Below are 22,069 nucleotides of genomic sequence, written 5' to 3'. Positions count from 1 at the left end.
TCCTGTCCCTGGTCACCAGGGCGAACAGATCAGTACCTGCCCCTCCTCTTCCCCTCGTGAGGATATTGAAGACCACAATGAGGTCTGACCTCAGTCCCCTCTCCTCCAGGCTGAACAGATGAAGTGCCCTCAGCCACTCCTCATACAGCTTCCCCTCAAGGCCCTTCACCTTCCTCATGGCCTCCTTTGGACAATCTCTAATGGCTTAATGTCTTTTTTTTGTTGAAGAGCCCAAAACTGCCCCCAACACTTGAGGTGAGGCCACCCCAGCTCAGACCAGAGTGGGACAATCCCCTCCCTTGCCCAGCCAGCGATGCTGTGCCTGATGGGGTTGGCCCTCCTGGCTTCCAGGGCACTGCTGACTCACATGCAACTTTCCATCGACCAGTACCAGGTTCCTTTCCACAGCATTGGTCTCCAGCCTCTTGTTCCCTAGGCTATACACACAACCAGGGCTGCCCTGTCCCCCCAGATGTAGAATCCAACACTTCTCCTCGTTAAACTTCATACAATTGGTGATTGCTTATCTGATTTGTTGAGGTCTCACTGCAGAGCATCTCTGCTCTCTACAGCAAAGGCAACCTGAGTAAGGGTCTGAACCTTTACTTGAGTTCATATACCTGAATTTAAATTAGTCATGAGATTTTAGTAAAGCATTAGACTTTAGGCTCGCATATGTATGACAGATGGGAAGGTCTGTAAGGGCAAAGACCTATGGAAAAGCAATGGCCCAGTTCCTTTCCGCCTCATCTCAGGCCACCTCACATGTATTAGAGGCAAGATTAGAGCAGGCCAGCTCTTCCACCTGATTCTTTCAAACAAAATATATTGTACAGTTGCAAGCAAAATGCTATTTATTTACTTATTTTGATGGATTATTTTAACTATAACTAGCTCTTTTTGATTAACTTAATTTATTTTAAGCTTGGGGAAAGAAAAGAAGAGATCGTAATTGAGGGAGTGCAATGATAACAAAGAATATAACAAACAGTTCAAGAGGAGCTATTCTCTGCAGAAAAATGCACAAAACCTTTTTGCCGTGTATTAATGCTGCACTCTAATCTATATAAAGATAAGGATGTGAGCACATAAAGAGACTGAAATTATATAGGCAAACAGGATTAAGAGAAACCTTTGAAGTGTATTAAGAATGAAAAGTGAAGGTGACAAAAGAAGTAAGCACAAGTGAGTGAAGGTTTGTGATCCTCAGCTTTATGGTAACTAGGGATGCTCATTAAAGCTGCCCATAAACAGCACAGACCTTCTGTATGGACCCTTAATAGCAATCCTGTCAAGTACATATCATCTGTCTATTCCTAGGATTGCTGCCTGTTTCCAAATGCTTCTTTTGCAGCGTTAAGGTGGTATGTCTATGATTTATTAACAATTGAAGACCAAATCAGATGACTTTGGTTTCTGAAGCTTTTAACAGCATAGAAATAGTGAAGCACACATTACTTTTTCATTCCCTTAAAGTATGTTCTGCTTCTTTATTCTTAAATAACCTGCAGTGAGATCTCAACCCCCTCTTTCCTTCACAGCTTCTACTTCTTTCTCCCCAAAGTGCTTTTTGATTCATGCAAAAAAGTGCCCTACTTTTGCTGTACCTTTTACTCATTTGAAAAAAAAAGTAGAATGTAATGTTGCTGTTTTGTTCAGTCCTTTACTGCTGTCTTTTGCTGAGATACGCTGGAATGCACAACTTGCCCTTCTGCTAGTCCACTTGACTTGTTCAGCAAATAAAAAGAAAAACCAAATTTAACAGCCTTAGTCTTCAAATCTGTAAGCCAAACAGAAAATAAGTCATGTTTTCTCAGAAATTAGTTATGTTTATTTGTTGGTTATTAGTCAAGAGTAGTATTGTACTCTTCCCTGTAAGGATCTCAAATAGCCAGTGCAGTATGAATGTCCACAGTGCAGCCTAGCCCTGCCTTCCCTCAGTCAGTCTCCTCCCCTTCCCTGTCATGCTCACCCTCATGCGTACTCCCTCTCTCTCACACAGAGTCTTTCATTGGCAAAGTCAGCTAAAAAACAGAGATGACCAAAGGACAGCCTTATTTCCTTTGTCTCCACACCAAGAGCACAGCAGCCTGTCCATCTTGTTCTGTCTCAAGCAGATTGGCACCAGCTGTTTCACACCTTCACCCCACTCCTATCTGTTATGAGTGCTATTGCTTGGGCTGTCCAGCTTGTGGTCAGACTGCAGCAGCCAATCATTTATTTTGAGTGACAGTTGGATAAAAACATCCTTCTACATCATATCTGTGCCATTTCTGGAAAATTATTTATTTGGTCATCTCTATTTTCCACGTAGACCCTGGGGCAAATACTTCTTGAAAGGTGGAACTGGGAAATGTCCCATCCTGTTTTGGAGCACTCTCCAGTTATCATGTCAGGATGTGATGTGTCTTGTATTTGCTCTGCCCTGATGTCTGTCCACTGCTGCAAGTTTACAGGTTTCAGAGGAAGATACTCCCTGGGTAGAGAAGCAGCAAAATACTTTCCTATATCCTACTTTTCCCTATACAATAAAATTCAAGGGAACTGTAGGACTGGAGCCAGCCCTACATGCTGGGTGGCTGGCATGGACCTGTGGAGGGGCCCAGGAGACAGGCAGCTGGGAAGATGTGAGGATGGCTCAGGGCCTTGGGCAATTGCAGCCACATAATAGAGAGGGACCCTCATCCACTGCAGTATAGTTTTGGAGGGGTAAATGATAACTGACATATGATTTTAAGCTGGATTTTTTTCTTGATAATATCACTATTCAAAATCCAGGATTTCAGATTAAGTGTTTCTTCCCATGCGACTTTCTGGCTGTCTTTGTAGAAGAAAACCCAATTCTCAGTGTAAACCACGCATTTTTCTCCTGAAAAATACTCTCAAAGTGAACAATTATGCTTGCAAGCAACTCCATGAACTTTGCATCCTACAGTGAAAACAGAGGGAAGCAGAAGGACTGGAAGGGTCTTTACCACTGGCTACAATTGCCACCGGGTGCCCTGATGTGACCTGGCACTTCCAGGGAAGAACAATCCCATGGGGAGGACTCTGTGTCCCCAGAGAATGATCTATTTTGAAACTCTAAGAAATACCTCCAGTTCCTCATACTACTGGACTATAATGATCTTTTTATAGATAAATGAGCATGACTTTCTGAGGAAAGAGTAATCATTAAAGAAGAGCCTCTTAAGAAAAGCCAAAGTCCATTGTCAAGAAAAGATAATAATCCCTAAGTTTAACAGGATTTCTGGAAGACACAGGTTTCAGTGCATTTTTTTTCTCCAGAAATTTACTTCTCCTCAATAAACTAGTTATTATTTCTTTTTCACCTCTCCAATCAAATGTGACTTAAATGCTCCAGTGACTATTTCTGTGAATTTTTCACAGCTTTATATTGAAAAATATTGAAAAGGAATAAGAAAATAGTTCAGTCATGTATTAGGGTACAGCAAAACAGTTATTATATAGCAAAATAAATTATTCACAGAATTTATTCTATTATCTGCATTAGTAGAAGAAAAAAAATATCCTTCAGTACTGCACAGGTATTTATTTACCTGACAGTTGCACTTCAAATGATTTCTAGTGGAAAGCAATATACTAAATAAAGAAACTTTCTGAACTAGGTGTTAGAAATTATTTCCTTAGAGAAATATATGTAATGTTTATTTTTTATAATAATATTTAGAGGCTGCTGCTCTTTATGGATACTATGCAAAGTATACAACCTGTGAGGAGATCTTAATTTTGTAAGTTAAATCTTGATTCTTCTATTTTCTATGTATAGATCTAAGCCTTTAGAGTAGCACCAAGTGGATATCAAGAAACGGATATCAAATTTTACATGTGACTTGATATTGTGTTACAGAATGATGCTTATGTTTATAACAGTGGACAAATCTGACTCAAATACTGGACTTTAGCATCAAAATAAGTGCAGCAGATGCAAAAGTTTTAAGTCATTTCAGAATTCAAAACTCATTTTTCCTCTTCTCAGTACTAGCAGTCAGTCTTTGATCAAGGGTCAGGTCCTGGATCTGTTACGCATGACAAAGGGTATTCAGCAGATTAACTCAGCTGAAGCCAGGAAAAACATTCATGATCTGATCATCAAGCATTAGATGACATGATTCTAGTCTGGTCTCAGAAAGGGATGACTTCTATCATGTCAAACTGGCATTTACTCCAAACGGAAAGCTCTCATTCAAGGAAAAAAAGAAGAAAAGAAAAAAAGAGGGGAAACGTAGCTGTGGTGGTGAGAGCAGCAGGCAGAGGTGTCTTCAGCTTCCTCCTAGGGAACTGCTTGTAAATATGCAAGGTGTGGCACACACAGCATCACTTTTTTGGATATCAGGATAAGGCAGGTGCATCTTGCAAGCACTAGAAGAGAACTCTCAAGCTAATATAATGCTGAATTAGGGTTTGACTTTTTCCTAATCTCAGACTGAAAGATGCAATGATATATACATTCATTCAAGCTATGTCTCCTCTCCCCCTTAAAAGGCTGTCCTTATGTTCTCCACAATCAGGGGCAAAAAGGTACAGCAGTTCATGGACAAGATCATTCCTTGCAAGTTTTCTTGCCTGACTACAGGAATTCAGGCTGCAGCTCATTAGTCCACACCCTTACCTTTGCTATCCTCAAGCACTTTTTTCAGATGTGGAAATGAGGCCTAAAATAGAACCTCAGACGCAGACAACCTGGAGTGGAAAAGTGAAACACTCAAGCTGTAATTTCTTGTCAGATTCTTGGCCAGATATTGAAAGAGCCATTGAATCTTCAAAAAGTGAAGCTTCTTCCCTGGGTTACCCTGGCTGAAAATTAGTTTCACAAGAGTTTGCATAGATAAATTAAAAAAAAAATTCTTATTGTTTCAGGGAAAAAAACCCCAATTATTCCCACATACAGAATAACGTCATGACAGAATAACAAATGTTTCCATACTATTTAAAAATATTTCTTCTTCAGAAATTGTATTTCTTAGTGATATTATTCTTTTCTATGTGAGATTTAGCCAAAACGGTTATTCAACCCCATGACATGATGCTGAAAATGTGTCAGAAGTCTATGGCATGATAAATACACAAATTTACATTTCTAGCTTGATTTTCATTTTTTTATTCCAGTAGTTTTTTTCTACTTTGTGTAAAACACTATAATTCAAAAAAACCCCACTTTTCTGCTAGAAAAAAAGATTAATAATTTTTTAAAAATTGCTGCATGCTTATATTTATGCCAATAGGAATTTTTTACACTACACTTATTTTCCTAGAATGGGTATTACAGGGATCTTCCACTTACAGTTTCTTTGGTAACATAACTGGCAGAGAAACCTTCCGACCCAGATGATTATTCTTTCATCTGCTTTATATTTTCATTTTTTATCCCAGGCTCTATAAACTGCTCTCCACCCTCTAAACAGTGTAAGATTGATGCTGTCTTATTTACATAATGCAGTTCAGCAGCTCAAATTAAAGAAGAAATACCCTCAAGTTTGAGGGTTTTGCATCTTTTTGTGAATTCATTTGATGTCCCAGTGATCAAGATCTGGATCAAGATTATCTATGGTTTTCCTGGTCAGCCCTACAAGCTGCATACAAACACCATTAAATTAGCTTCTTACTAGACTGGGTTGATGGTTGACCCCAGAACCTCCCTGTTGTAATGGCATAGCTTTTACCATTGCCAGAGACATTTATTAATAAGACCCTGTAGGTATTAAATAAAACATGCAGAAATTATCCATATCCATATCCACACTTCTAAGAGGAGAAGAGGAAAAAGGGGGGATAAAAGGCAAAAAAACCCCCAAAAGCAGAGGAAGGCCTGGCTCTTTTTTTGAGAGAATAACATCTTCAGGCATTTGGTCTGTACAAAAGAGAAATATTAACTAGTGATGGGTGTATACTTGGATACAGTTGTATGAAAACTCTCAGAATGCTACTTATACTGACTCACTTTGACTAATCCACATAATGGAAAGCGGTTCATTGCTGTCTCATCTGGTCCCTCCATCTCACCACCTGCAGGTTACAGGACATAATGCAGTGCTATGGCAACTGCCATATCCATATCCTGGCTTTCATAGAGAGCTGGGTCATATATCCAAACATGCACTTCTTATTTTTAACTTACGTAGACTAAAAGTGTTTTGTCTATAGGTGAAGCAGTACCTTTAAAGAAGTATCTTTGCATATTGGTTTGGATCTTTGTTTGACTTTTTTAGTTCACATTTGGCGATAGAAAGAGGACTTTCAGCTTACCTTTGTTTACCACTCAGTCTCACAAAAATCAACTATAAAATTGCACAATCTCTACTGCACACATGGACAGAAGCAGTCAAATCCCTTTCTCCTAAGCAACGGATGGGAACAGGCAAGACTTCGGGTCTGGACACACACTAAGTTGCTACTGACACAGTAAAACTACCTCTATTTACTGATGACTCAAGAAGGAGATATGGGCATCCATCCCCAACCACAACAAGGCTGAAGAAAAGGACTTCTGCTATTAAAAGCTCTCCCAGGTTACTTCATTTCTTTTATGATTTTCTTCACATTATACCCTCCAGCCTTCCTTCAGGGTTGTGACTACACACAACTACCTCTCTGTAGAAGTTAATCCTTCAGGATGACAAGTCATTTCCTACTTCTTCACAAAAAGTATTTTTATGGCATTGATGAAGATGAAATGAATATCCAATTATTTAAAACAAAAACACAAAAGGAAAACCTAATAATTGAATTTTAAAAATTATGCCAAAGACATAGTTAAGATAAATGTTGCTGTCCAATCTGCTTTTCTGTGATTCTCTTGTCCTGTACGTCCAACCAAGTTGTATATGGATAAAAAAAATAAGCCACTCCTCACACAAACCCATAAAAACCATATTGTCTTTAGTAGTCAGTTAAAAATTAGTTTCCAACTGAAATTCATCCTCAGACAGTGCAGCACAAACCACACTTCTGCTCATCTGGAGGTCTATTGGGTTTCCAAACACAGCAAGGCTGGGCTACAGCAGGTGGGGGGGGGGAAGCACTATAGTTAGTTTTAACCATTAAATGCTTCAGTTTCTTATGGCTGCCTTAACTTCCAGAGATTCTACCAAGGAGCACACTTAGAATGTCAAAGGAAAACTGTAAAGCCTATTGCTAACATTCAAGATCAGCTTTTAGCCATATGACGAAATTGCTCCTCTGAAACTAAACTCGCTAGTGAGATGACAGGTTTGTACACTGTGCTTTCCTTCATTTCTCTCTCCTTTATTTTTTTCTCTCTTGCTCTCATTTTATTATTTTAAAATGCTGAGATGTTAGAAAAGAGTTGGATCAAGTCAATGTGCCACGTTAATATTTAACCTTAAAGTTATACATCACAGATAAAAAGGGATTGTACTACAGGTTTCATAGCTAAGTCCCTTGCTTCAGCTTGCCTGGCAGAAACACCCGTAGTACTAGGGTCTAAGTGCATTCCTCCTTTACTCATCCTTTGCTACCTTTTTTTTACTCCTTAAAAGTGAACTGGATTAGAAAAAGTCTTCTGGCTGAACTGTCTTTCAGTTTATTGTTTGTCATTGCTGAGCTACAGATAAGCTTCAACTTTGCTGTCAACAGTTAATCTGGTTAGAGCACCAGACATAGTAAACCAGAATCTTCCATCAGAGAATTGTACAATTGGTGCGATGCCAAACTTTGTAGCTCCAGAAGTCAAAAAATTCATGACTTGGGACTATGTTGTTTTTGCAGCATTATTTTTAGTCTCTGCCAGCATTGGAGTCTTTTTTGCGGTTAAGGAGAGGAAAAAGAAAACTTCAAAGGAATTTTTGGTGGGTGGTAAGCAGATGACATGTGGACCCATAGCTTTTTCTCTTACATCAAGCTTCATGTCAGCAGTAACTGTCCTGGGGACACCCTCTGAAGTTTATCGCTATGGGGCATCCTTTGTGCTCTTCTTTCTTTCGTATACACTTGTCATAATTTTTACTGCTGAACTTTTTCTACCTGTCTTTTATAGATCTGGCATCACAAGCACTTATGAGGTAAGTAAAAATCATAAGATAAAGGCACGACTCTAGCATAACTAAGTATCATGCATATATTTTTTAGAGAAAAATCTTTGACAGAAAGCTTTCTGCAGTGTTTTACAGAACAAATATGTTGATACATTATTTTTAGAAATCATTTGCATTATTCAAACTATTTATTTATATTGCATAAATTGAAATCATAATCTAAGGGTTAGAGCTCCTGTTGTGTACATATAGCACAGACAGGATATGAGTTTACACACCAGCACGAAATTAAGTTACAGTTGGAAAATATTTAAGGTTATCCAAATGCTTCTGGTCTTTTAAGTATTCCACTCTGGTTTAGAGAAACAGAATTTAAGAACAACATTCAATACTGTCCAATTCAAACTTAGTCTAGATATGGTAATTTTGGTCAAGTTACTATATCTTAATAGCTGAGGTGGAAGGAAGAGAAAGAAGGTGGCAGGCCTATTCCAAAAATTAAAAAGAAAGAAGAAAATAAAAAAGTCAGGGCTGGAGAATGAATTCAAGCATTCTCTAGGAAATGAAATTAATGACTTCTGAGTTTTTGAGAGTTTTTGCCTGGCATTTTCCCTGGAACACATTATTTTCTTCATAATACAGTTCAGTAGCAGCCCTTATAACCTGCTTATCCACAGGACAGCTACTGACCATTTGGGATGGCCTCTTACTCACTTCAATCAACTTCTGCACATTTGGTTGCTACTCTCTGTGGGCAGTTTCAACTAAGCAAGAATTGGATGACAAAACGGGGTTAGTTCTCAAGGAACTTTCTGGTAACAGAAAGGCTGCTCATGCTCGCTGAGCCCAAACCCAAGGAAGGGCTTTGGTCAAACAGATCTTCCTGGGTACTTGAAATATTTTCAGGTCAGTGAAGAGTAAAATTGACCATTGCTGGAAGAAGTTGCATTTTCTAGTTGGTTTTGATCCAAGATCAGAACACTAATTACTTTTGTCATCTGAAAAACCAAAGGTGTCATTGTAGACAGAGAGACCCTTCAAGCATGCTGGAAAGATGACTGTTGGCTTCATGAATTATTTTAGAAATAGGTCAAGTTACATAAATTAGCTATGTATTTATATGGCAGACTGTGAGGTTTATTATGCAAGAAACAGAAGATCATCATGACCAAATTCAAGAAAGAAGATGCTTTGGCAGTACAAAGTGTACAGCCTAGAGAAAACTTTTACAGCCTGTGCCTGGTGTCTGCGGAGGAGCTCATGGGCCTATGGCCCAAGAAGAGCCTCCCTGCATGAAGGCTGCCGCAGGGCAGAGAGACTCTACAGAGACCCCAGGTGGTGATTCAGCCTTAAAACCTGGGCTTTTGGGTCTAGAGATCCACTCACCTCTGCAGTTCTTTTGAAAGTGGCAACACCTCTCTACATCCTTGAACCTGGAAGTCCATAAGATCCTCCCTCTTGCCTCTCCATATTGGTGTGCAGATTTGGCTTTAGACTGAGACAGAACAAGTGGGAAAGTCAGCTTAGCTCATGCACTAGGAAACTCCATGTTGCTGCTTCACCATTTGCTCCACTTCTGTCACTACTGAAGTCAATGCTATTTCTACTAGAGATGAACTCAAGTTTTCTCATTGTATAGTTGGAATATACTTTCAAATGAAGTTTAAATTTCTCTGTAGTTCTTGGGATGTTCCAGTTATTCCTGGTACAAAGCAGGTATTGATTACTGCAACCCAATAAAGAATTTCAAGTACATGGTACAGATGAGAAGATTTCTTAAATGTAATTATTGTTATATGTAATGACAATCCTGCAGCCCTTGTTACTACTCATAACAGCCATGCCAGCTGACAGCAAGTTTACTTGCACAGCAAGGTGTTACTTAGGGCTAACAGAAGGGTACCATCCATGTCACAGATGCTACATGTGCACTTTACTGAAATTATGCTTTTTCCTAGTATTTGGAGTTAAGATTTAACAAGATTGTCCGTCTTGCTGCAACACTGATCTACATCCTGCAGACGGTAAGAAAACATTAACTCTGTTTTTATATACTAATTTCACTCAACATTGATTTTCACAGACTAGTCTCACACGGCACATTTTTTATAATAGATGTTTTAATGAGTATTCTGTTTTTCTTAGTTTTTTCACTTGAACTATGAACGCTAAAAAGAAAGTATGATTACATTTTTAACTGTCTAAATTCCCTAACTTTTCCTGTTTAGTATTAAGAATGCCATTTTAGTTGTCTTTAACACTTGGATGTTGTGTTGTACTCTCACAGCATACTCTTGGTCTCATTAGGTTCACTTGAAGCCTCTCTCTTCCCAAAAAAGTGGATTCTGTCTTCCTTGAGAAGCTGGTCAAGCTTTAGTGGGTACATTTATTTACCCATTTATGACACTGAGGTGAACTATCCTATAGTTGAACAGAAAACTGTTGCACAAGGTATCCTGGGCAGATGCCCAGGTAGCTGCGGTCCCGTAATGGTCACTGCTGTGACTGTCTTGAAAGGTTACATTAGTTGTGTATTTAATGAAAAGATGGGATTTGATGGGAGATTAGGAGACATTTCTTTCTGCATTAATTCCATTTTAATAATTCCCAAACCTTTGGCAATAGATCTGAATGCTTACTGACTTTGATGCTTTGTTTCTTCATCAGTTCTCTTATATTTTACATGTAAAGGGTATTGAGTCAGTTACTTTGAAAGGGATTGAATGGAGAAATGAAAATTTAATTTCTAAGATCAATGCAACTTTATTTCTGTATCACTATTTGTGTTTTCTGGAGATACCCTCTTTCTATTTCATGAGGATATTTTGTCATCTATTTGTCATAGCAATGGAGAAAAAAGTAATACGAAGACAGATAATGGTCCTTCCCTCAGAAAGGAATTAAACACAAGATTTTAACTTTTAAGGGCTGAAAAAGAAAGCCATATACAATACAAGGTGATCTAAAGAAACCCCTGGATCTGGTATTTTGCTCAGAGCCCTACTCTTAGAAGCTTTATCACCGAACATTCAAATACCTAATTTTTAATGAACTTTTACTCCTTCAGATCCTTTACACAGGAATAGTGGTCTATGCTCCATCACTGGCACTCAACCAAGGTGAGTTCCTATGCTGCACTACACTGCTACCTCAAATAACACCACCACAAGGACTGCTTGAGTAAATGAAGTAACAAAAATAGATAAAGACAAAAACCCAACCCTCCTCAAAGGTTCTATAAGAAGATTTTTGCCTTCACTTTGTAGACTCCCCAGGTCCCTCTCACACCCAAACATCAGCAGGATCCTCATGTGCTCTTCTGCTCTCCTTTCCACTCAATACCACCTGAAGAGATTTGAAGCAAACAATTTCCCAACATCCTGACAAAGTTCACAGTACAAGCTGATGATCCAAGACCATACTCTGTACTTTGATTCCCCCGTCCCTGTCTCTTGTATTCAGGTTTCCATGGGCATAATTCTTCTCCCCGTAGCCAGAGATGAATGCTGTTCTGCTGTCTGTCCCCAGACTTCTTCAATTAATATTTGCAAACTAGGCATAGAGCAACTATCACCATAGATGGGATTTGTAATTTTACTGCCATAGGGCACAAGCAATCATCATGGCCCAAATCCTGATTTTACCAAAACTGACTAGGAAGAGATTGTGAGGCTCTTTTATTGTTTATTATCTGAGTTGCATTCAGTTTGTTCTATCCCACCACTCACACAGCGCCAAATTTCCTTCCTCTGGCATGCAGCTGAATTTCATGTGAAAGTTCTCATTCATTATTACACCACACTAACTTTGCTAATAAGAGCACCTTTACAAATAGTTTTGCTCTCACAGACTATGACTGGTGGGTGAGATTTCAGTATCAGCCAAACCAAAATTTGTGCACCTTGTGCAAAGAAACTTTATGAGGCAAAATGAACACAGAAATTTGTTTTAATGCAGCACATTTTAGCATTAAATCATTCTTAGATGCAGGTAATGAAATTTACTTAGGGGTTGGGGTTTTTTTGTCTTAGGATTTTTGGGAGTCTCTGAAGAACTTGGTTTCTCAAGAGAAAGTTCTGGACTAAGAACAGAAGTGAAGCACTGCTTGTAAAGTTCTGTCCCATTAGAATGACATTTGTGCTTTATGCAAGTATTCTCTGTGTTACTTTTGTGTGAAAGTTAGCTAATATCAATTTGAAAGAAAACAACAATGCAAAACAGTATCCAGAAGTTCTACAAAACTTGAACAATCCAGCAAAGCTCCTAATAGACACAAAATATTAAAATTAATAATTGCTCCTATCCTTCTAAAGCTAAAGGATTACAGCTCTTCTGCTACCTTACAGATGACTTACCTCTATTTCGCTAACAATTTTGTTTTCATTGGTTTTGCAGTCACTGGTTTTGATCTCTGGGGTTCTGTAGCTGCAACAGGAATTGTCTGCACTTTCTATTGCACTCTGGTATGTAACAGGCATAACTGAGCAGTTGGAACACAGACTGTTAATTTGACCATCCTTTAAACATGACAGAATATCAGAGAAGGATGGCTCCTGTGGAGAACATAGAGATAAATTTTTTCTACACTCTGTATTATAAGGAAATCTATTGGGAGGAAAAAAATAATCCTCTCTAATCCTCTGCTGTATGTCTCAAGGTTTAAACTAGACATCTTGAGACAGAGTCCAGATAAGGAGGCAATAAGCTTCCCCTGTCATCTTCTGAGAAGATGTTTCTTACCTTTTACAAATTATAGGCTGAAAAACACTGTCACGAAAATTGTGCTCAAGAACAAAGTGCTAAACCCTAGAAAGGACAATCAACAGGTCAGAGAACCTTTCTTTTGAGTGGAAGCAACATGAGACTCCAAATTCCAAAACAGATATACCGTATAGAGATTTGCAATGAAGCAGCAGAGCCCTGGGGCTCAGGGTACAAACTAATTGCCATTCTCATTGCCACTAAATATTTTTTTCAGTATATCACTCCCCTCTTGTTGAAAACACTTACTATGTGCTCTAGTACTGATTTGATCAAATATGAAAGTAGCTATGTAAGAAAGCAGAATGGCAAACTTTCCAGTGCTATTTTTCTGTTAGGCTAATTGTGGACCACTGGGCTCTGAGAATGTACAGAGTCCTATGGGATGTAGGAACAGGCCAAAACTCCCTACGCTTTTGTTCCACACCATGATATGTTCTTCAAATGCATATAAAGGAGGCAGAAAAAAAAGCATTTAACTGAAAGTCAAGTATTCTCTCATATGCCCATGGACAAACTATTTAGGCTGTGAAATTTTCTGACCTGCAAAAATACACACTTTGTGGGAGAATGCAGAGCCCTGATTTGCTAGGTGCTGTACATACAGCTCATGAACTGTCAAAATAAGGAGTCTTTCTACATTTTTCAGTACTTGAGCAACAGGAAAGAAAATTGGGGGCATACAGCTTCTCTTTGTTTTAGGGAGGATTAAAAGCTGTTGTCTGGACAGATGCATTTCAAATGATTGTTATGGTGGCTGGCTTTGTGACGGTTTTGATTCGAGGAACTAGTCTGAATGGTGGATCGACCAAAGTCTGGGAAGATGCCCATGAAGGATCTCGGCTAAACATATTTGAGTAAGAAACAAATGATGCAAACCTTTCCTTTTTGTATATTTAATGTTTAGAAACCCTACCCTTAGTAAGCCAAAAATACTCAGACTGGTTATTAAACAACCTCAGTGACTCAGAGAAGTCCATTCCTCATTTCTTCAGCTATTGGCAATGCATTTGACCTTTAGGAAAGCATAACTCTTTCAAGAAATCAAAGGTCTGCTGAACTGAAGGGGAGATTTGCCATTTTTCCTCATGTAACTACAAATGCAGCCCAATTATTTCTTCCAATTTCATACACAGAATATTCTGAGCTGGAAGGGACCCACAAAGATCAACAAGTCCAGCTCTTACGTAAATGGCCCATACAGGGATCAAACATGAAACCTTGATGCCATAAGCACTATGTTCTAACCAACTGAGCTATTCTCAGTGGCTAATTGTATACATCTTTCATTTTCTATTCATAAAACTGACATTATGTTTTACTTGCACACTACAGCAGCTAGCAATAGTGCATCAGTGCACTGGGATAGAAATCTGATCTTCCTTTGACTGCTTGGGGCATTTGTTGATTAATCAAGGGAAGTCACTGACAGAATCCAGCAGCAAGGTCAAATGTTATCTGCTGTCTCTACCAAGATAAGGAGAACTGCAAAAATGACATATTTGAGACAGAAAGATATACTTGCACAAGTCAGACTTGCTGAGTAATGGAATTTTGTTGTACAAAAGATAACACTGCAGCTGAAGCAATTTCATGTAAAGGAAGTTACATCATAATGATGTGTTATTAAAAGTTTAGTGGATTTTTTAAGAGTTTGTTAAGGAACCTTGTTCCTTACAGAAGATGGGGTCCCAGGCAGGACAGCTTGTAGATCTGCTACAATATGACACAGGTCTTATATCTGAGCATAAGCATGCTTATAAATTTGAATAATCTCAATTAAGTGACCCTCTATGTCTGAATGATATTTGCTTATCCTGACTTGAAAACAATGTGTTCCAATATAAAAGTAAAAACACTTCCAAACTTAAACACATCAGATGTTATCTGTGCTGGAAAACAGTATTACCAATGCAGAACTTTTGATTCAGATGGTAGGACAGGTCAGATAGTTCTGAAAAAATCACCTACCTCTTGCTGAAAAAAATATGTTTAAATAAAAAAAACTAAATAGCTTATTTCTTTCTTCTAGCTTTGACGTTGATCCTTTGAGACGACATACCTTCTGGACAATAGTTATTGGGGGAACATTTACATGGCTAGGGCTCTATGGAGTCAATCAGTCCACAATACAGAGATGCATTTCCTGCAAATCGGAAAAGCATGCTAAACTGTAAGCTACCTGTCATTAACCTATTCCTGCAATTAATCAAGAATAACACTAAGTTTATCAGCTATACTAAATAAATATTGGGATCCCATTAGGTGGTAGTAAGCTAATTGTGCTCTGACAGTCTTACTACCTCTGGCTCAAAATGACTTTAAGTATATGCAGGGGAAAAAGAGGTAGCTATTTATCTCTTGCAGATTAGCAATTTATGATCAGGCTGATAACATAATCCTCAGAAGGAGAGTATGGCAAAGATGCCAACACAGAAGTTGTGCTATCTACAGCTTCATTGTAAAAATATATTTATTGGAACTGTGTTTATGTTATACTGGATTAAAAGTTGTTATTGATTTAGTGGGGCACTATAGTACAAGGTATTATCTAAATAAAATTAAATCTTAATAATTTCTTAAAATTCTGCAGCATCAGAATAATCAGAATCAATGAAGAACAAAGTTAATCTTCACAATATAGATATACAGGTCTCCAGCTTACTACCTTTCTCAACTTTAGCAGTAATATATGCATAGCTAGATGTGTTTTACTAAACAATCATATTTTTTTCAGACACCTAGGGCCAATTGCTTGCACATGTGGCTAAAGCATAAAGGTGATAATTTTTTCATTCTTCGAACAGTTAGCTTTTTTGCTCTCTGTAAACATACAATTTTTCTGTAGGTCATGACTGTCTATATGAATTTATCCTGTAGAAAATTCAATGTCTGAAAAGCATTTAGAAGTCACACCAATGAGAACATCACTAGTAACAAGTTGGGTTAACCTTTGTGTCCTGTTAGCACATTCTGAACTGGCCTTAGCAATAGATCTTGCACAAGGTAGTGTCCAACAGGATGTGAGCTCTATAAAATCTGGCAGCTCTCAGAACCTGCAGGATTGCTGAACCACAGCCACACAATCTTCCTAGCAGATGCTGTCACCCACATCCATTTCATGGAATAGCGAAAAACAACCAAGACTGTTACTTTGCATGGTAACACTGGAAATAATATTCTGTGTGCTTTAAAGGAAGTACAGCATCAACAACTCCCAACAGGCAAAAATCTGTTCTTACAATGGACAGGAATGACAGATCCAGCATTTAGTGAAGCCCATTCTGTGTAGAGGTTACATGACTCTTCCAGCTGTATGGAGTTGCTTGGAAACTTTATTCTTGCCCTATAGTGTAAGGATGGTGTACTTTTCCTTTTTTTAAATCTTGCTTTGAATTATACAGCCAGTTTGAATTATATAACCAGTTGGGATTAAGGGATCTCCCAAAAAAGTTCAGAATAAGTATCTGGTAAGAACTTTTCAATTTATTTTCCATTAAATGGTTTCTCTCTTTTGCTCTAGGGCACTTTACCTGAATTTATTGGGACTTTGGACAGTCCTAGTGTGTGCAGTATTTTGTGGATTGGTAATGTACTCTTATTACAAGAGCTGTGATCCTTGGACTGCTGGTTTCATTTCAGCTCCTGATCAGGTACAGATGTCCATTATGATAATTAGGAGCTGCTTTGGGCTCAGATATAGCACATATCAGGACAGTTTAAATTTTGTGCAATGCTCTATGTCGTTTCAGCACTCAGGCACTAAGGTGGTTGCCAGATCATGGCTACAATAATATCTTTTCTGGCACTCCTGCAGTACTAATTCAATTGAGCATTTTTGCCAAAAGACATCCCCTTTGCTCAAAATCTGATGCCATGTTATTTGGGACAACACCAGAATTTAGCAACATGCTCATAAACAGCTACTTCTCTTCCATTACCTCGGAAACTCTTCATTAATTTTTCGTGTTGCTCTTGTGCTCCTTCAATCCCAGCTCATGCCATACTTTGTTATGGACATTTTTTCTTCGATGCCAGGAGTCCCAGGACTGTTTGTCGCCTGTGCATTCAGTGGAACACTAAGGTCTGTGAATCTGAATTGACATTTTAGCTGTTTTTGATAAGTTCTTGAGAACCCAGAATGAAGTCAAAATATGAAACGCTAAGAAAAGCCCAGATGTTTTTCTTAGAACAGTCTAGGAAGTAGCAGTAGTTCCTTATTGAACTATGTTACACCCCTGGAGGTATTTAAAATACATGTGGATGTGGCACTTAGGGACCTGGTTTAGTGGTGGACTTGACTGTGCTGGGTTAACGGTTGGACTCTGTGATCTTAGCAGTCTTTCCAACCTAAATTATTCTATGGTTTATGACAAAGTCTAACTCCATATCTCCAGCATCTTTTTATCCCAAATACATTTAGAATAATGTTACCCATACAGTGTAGAAAGTACCCTTGGGAGCTGCTCATGGTGAAATTGTCTTTACTTAAGAGCCATAAAATCATAGTCAGGGGTATAAATGTTTCAACAAGTCTATCTGAACTGTATTCACCAAAGATAGGCTCACTCACCTAGCTAAAAGTTGGGCTATTCATGGAGGATCAGAGTGGTGACTACATATCCTTCAATTTGTAAGAGAGTGAAGTTTTAATTCTGGAACATGTCTATATTTAAGGTCTTTGCAAACTTGTAAATGGAAGGGTCAGTTAGGATGAGTTTCTATCTTGTTCCATGCCAGCACAAAGCAGAGCCCCCAGCAATTCCAGAAGTAGCAGAAACCTCCCCACTTAAAGCAGCACACATGAAAAATACTATGAAAAATACAGTTCTTGAAGAGCATTAATGCTGAACAAGAGGAAGAACTTCTTTATAAATACAACTTGATTTCAGATTATATTACTTCCTATTTACTTACCACTCTTACTTACCCTTTCTACAGCACGGTAGCTGCCAGCATCAATGCTTTAGCAACTGTTACCTTTGAAGACTTGGTAAAGAAATGTTTCCCAAACCTCTCTGAGAAGATGAGTACGTGGATCAGCAAAGGCTTATGTGGGTACTCTAGATGAGATCCATTTCTTTAGCAGCAAAGGGCACTGCATAGAGAGACTCCCTCATAAACACTTTTTTGGAAGCCTCCACAGGAATGTAACCCTTTATAAACCCACAAGGTGAACATCAGCCTGATGCTTTGGTAACATTAAGTACCAGCACCATACGGCAGAGAAAAAATATAAGCTAGCATTAACAACCATTGCTCAAAATCCTTGGAAAACTTTGGCCTACTGAAAATATTGGAAAACACTCTTCATAACACAGTAAGAATATTGATGTAGTTATTACCGCATTACTCTATAGTAGTACTTCTTGTTCTTTTAGAGTAATAACGTAAGTAATTTCTATTCAGAGTATTGCATAAGCAGTTATTTAGCTTTTCAGAGAAAAAGTATGCAAAAAAAAAGTAAAAAACCCCCCACAAAATATTATCAACATATCAAGCATCCAACATAACTTTAATTTTTAGGATAGTTTTTACAACTATTGCAGTAAGATCATAACCCTTTTATGAATACCATATTAATACCATGAGAATTCTATTAATGTTCATAAATATCACGAAAGAGCCAAAGCCATATATTTTTTATCTCTCTAACTGCTTCTAGTCTCCTCCATTCTTGTTTTTCCACTTACTATTAGCTTTTTCACTCTGGACCTAGAAAGATAATTTTTACTTCCAAAAACAAGGTGTGCTAGCACATAAGTTTTGGTTGGCTTTACTCAAGACTGCTGCGTACAGAGTTCCACCTACCACAAAGTTAAAACTGGTTTCAAAGGAAAAAAGCCATGCTGTTTATAATTTCTCAACTCATTTATTAGATTACTTTAAAAGTGATATTTAAAGGCAACAGAAACATTTCTACATGAAGCATAACTTCTAAATTAATTTCATTGCTATTGTTCTACTTTGTAAGAAAAATCAATCAACCAAAAATGCAATGAGACTTCACACAAGACACTGCTGGGTGTGTAATGGTCCACTCTAAACATCCAAAAAGAAATGGAATTTCCTCCGTGCTGCCTGGTCATCTCAGACACTACTGAGCTAGAAACCATCCCCACTATTAACCAGCACTGAGAACCTCACTACCTTATCTTTCCCAGGTATATTTTATGGTGTGCTGTGCACTTCAATGGCTGCAGCAGCATCACTGCTGGGAGGAGTTGTTCAGGTACTTCTTGCTTCAGGAATGAACAGAAATGCAATGAACTGAACAAATAATGCTGCCAGCTCTGATGGCTGCTAGATCATCTAAACCCTTTCTGTGGACATTTTCCTGAGAGGAATACGTAGGGGAAAAAAAATCATAAATCCCCTAACTCCTTCACTATTGACTCACTGCTAGGAAGCAATACTGAGCATGATTCTCTCTTCAACTGTGCCTTGAAATCACTACTTATCCCTTCTCCCTCACTATTTTCCCACTGAAAATTACAGACCAAAATCAGAACTGGACATGCTCTCCCTCAGCAGCTCCCTGAACTCCTTCTTCTTCTCTACACCCCCAGGCTTCCCTCTCCATCCATGGGATGTGTGGGGGGCCCATGCTGGGATTATTTACTCTGGGAATTGTGTTTCCCTGTGCTAACTGGAAGGTAAGGAAAAAAATCCTGATCTAAAAGAAAATCTCTTGGCATTTTTTGGTTAAAACTCAGTTTTGAAAATTGTTTGGGTCTTTGAGCTGCTTTTCAGTTTTAGTGCCTGAGGATCTAAGATCTATTTATACATGCCTTTTCCCTGTCTAAATGTATCCTGTTGAATTTAAGTGTACCCAACTGTGGAATAATTGGTGATTAGATTCACATGAGGGTTTTCTTAAAAATTATTTTTGTTTCTGAGTTTCATTAAGAAGAAAAAATTATTCAATACTTGCACCAACCTTGGGAGGCACAGAGTGATTTCAATAGCTTTGCCTTCACACTTTCACTCAAAACACAACATGAGCTCATTCCATATTGCCCCATGAGGTTAGCAGAAGTAAAACAAAAATCTGTATCACAGCTTTGAGCACACTTCTGCTTCAACTTTTATAAATAAAGGGCACTAAAACACCGTGTTTTATACCTTAATTGAGAGAGAACAGAATTTATTTTCACAGTAACCCATCATTACCTACTCCTGCCTAACTCACAGAAAGCACTTTCCACGTATCATCTTTAACAGTACCTTTCTATACTTGCCAAGGGTGCTCTCGGAGGCCTCTTAGCTGGGATCAGCTTGGCTTTTTGGGCTGGTACCGGATCTTTCATTTACCCTGCACCACCAACAAAGTCCATCCCTCTGCAACTGTCCACCCTCAACTGCACATTGGCTAACACCACTGAGGCACTGATAACGGCAGCTCCCACGGTGGCTCCAGAGAGGTATTTTTCCTATTACCACTTAAGCCTACATTTTGCCAAGTGTGCCATCCCCACCTGCAGCTGGGGTGCAGGCAGTAACCACAGAGCAGGCTGGGAGTGCAGACTGATGCCAGATGACACATCAACTGCAGCATGAGCTGCATTTTGCTGGCACAGTCAGGCAACAACCTAAACACAGCTGTTGCTCATCACTAGCTGCTTTTCTCACCTCTTCACAGGCCTTTGCTGGCAGACACCTGGTACTCCCTGTCCTACCTGTACTTCAGTGCCATCGGCTCCATGGGCTGTGCCATCACAGGGTTGTTGATAAGCCTTATAACAGGTTGGTGTTCTAAACATACAGAGACATATATATATACACACATATATATAAAAAAATGCTTTTAAAAAGTCCAGCAGGTGACTTAAGACAGACTCAGAAGGGGGCAGTGGGCTCTGATCCTGCTTCCCTACTTCACATATTCTGAGGCTCCCAAGGCTCATACCTAGCTATCCATAGGCTCATGTATTATTATTTTCTTTTTCCAGGAACTAGTAAAGGAGAAGACATCCCACCAGTGTTAATTAAGCCAGTCTGCAACCTGTTCTGCTTTTGGTCCAAAAGACTCAAAATTTTCCTCTGGTGTGGTGTGCAGCATGACAGCCTGGAGGTAAGTACCTGAACCCATCAGCTTGGCCCTGCTGTGGCCCAGGAACAGTGGGAACACATGCGTGTACTTACATGAGGGCACGTGCTGAGCAGAGAACTAACCAGCCTTCAGCAGTTGCTTTTGAACTTATGCAAGGTATGCTGCATAAGCACCACACACTGGAAAGGAGATCAGCCAAACCCTGGTGAGTAATAAGTTAACTATTTTTCCTGTTTTCATCAAATACGGGGACTCAGACTCTCCAAACAGCCCTCAGGAAAGCCAGGAGCTCATGAAACAGGGTCTGATCTCCATCTATCTGCCTCCCTGCTTCAGCAGCCAAGTGGAGACAAAACTGCACTTTACACCTTAGAGAGTTCACCAAGCTATCACCTTCCACCAAGCTCAGACAAAAAGACTTTAGAACTCATATGTTCACAAAGCTCTCTTGCTGCTGCCATCCCCACCATCAGAACCTCTGTGGCTTCTGCCCTTCACAGCAGCACCGGGGAGTAACAATCAGGCTGTGCGGCACTCACCAGCACCTGAGCTGCTCCTTTCCACCTCCCCCACAGCAACAGGGCCAACTATTCTAAGGCCAGGTGTCTAAGGCTTTGTAGCTCATTAAAAAGGAATGAATAACTTTTTTCTTGCACTGTTTTAACAATTTTCCTTTAATCAAAGGAAAAAGGTAGTGAATACAGGCTTCATATTTTCTTTCTTTTTTTCAGATGGACTTTGAGAAAAAACTGCCTAAAGTTGCTGGAAATAAAACCAGAACAGATAACAGCTTCGAGAATAATACCAACAAAGAAAATAATCACCAGATCCCTGGTTACAATCCTGAGGAAAATTCATATACAAATATGAGCAGAGAATCTCGCCTCTAGAAGCTGAGGGACAAGGGATATTTAATCAAACTTTAGTTCTTCAGCTTCAAAAATTAAGAACTTTTTAAACTGCATTTATCAGCTTGTAGGTGACCAAGAGGGAACAATTGCTCACTATAGCAATAAAGGCCAGATTTTTATTTATTAATTTCTTGGCAGACCTGGGAAATGATCAGACAACGGGGTTTTGGAAGCACTGCTATTTTGGAAGAAATGTTTCATGAATTTTGTTGTGGAAGCTCCCACTCAGATGCAGCTGCAATACATCTGCATCACATGCTCTGTTCAGTAACTCATCATTGAAGGGAAATGTTCAAAGGTGAACTTGAGATAAATTAAGACTTCAGAGA

At 38.9% G+C, this 22,069-nt stretch overlaps 1 protein-coding gene across 1 annotated transcript; it reads left to right on the top strand.

Moving 5' to 3' along the window:
• Positions 1-7,685: 7,685 nt before the first annotated feature.
• On the top strand, positions 7,686-21,719 carry SLC5A12 (solute carrier family 5 member 12; the record flags this gene model as incomplete). The annotated part of the gene is made up of 15 exons (XM_082284144.1): positions 7,686-8,042; positions 9,974-10,039; positions 11,083-11,134; positions 12,411-12,478; positions 13,479-13,633; positions 14,809-14,949; positions 16,300-16,429; positions 16,772-16,860; positions 17,718-17,830; positions 18,941-19,008; positions 19,346-19,432; positions 20,022-20,200; positions 20,419-20,522; positions 20,729-20,850; positions 21,561-21,719. 15 exons carry the CDS (start codon positions 7,686-7,688, stop codon positions 21,717-21,719), a joined length of 1,890 nt encoding a protein of 629 aa, XP_082140270.1.
• Between the last annotated feature and the right edge of the window lie 350 nt (positions 21,720-22,069).

This window comes from Coloeus monedula (genome assembly GCF_965178545.1).
Source record: "Coloeus monedula genome assembly, chromosome: 6".
NCBI lineage: Eukaryota > Metazoa > Chordata > Aves > Passeriformes > Corvidae > Coloeus > Coloeus monedula.
Note: the sequence above shows the minus strand (reverse complement) of the source record. Positions and strands in the feature narration are given on the sequence as shown.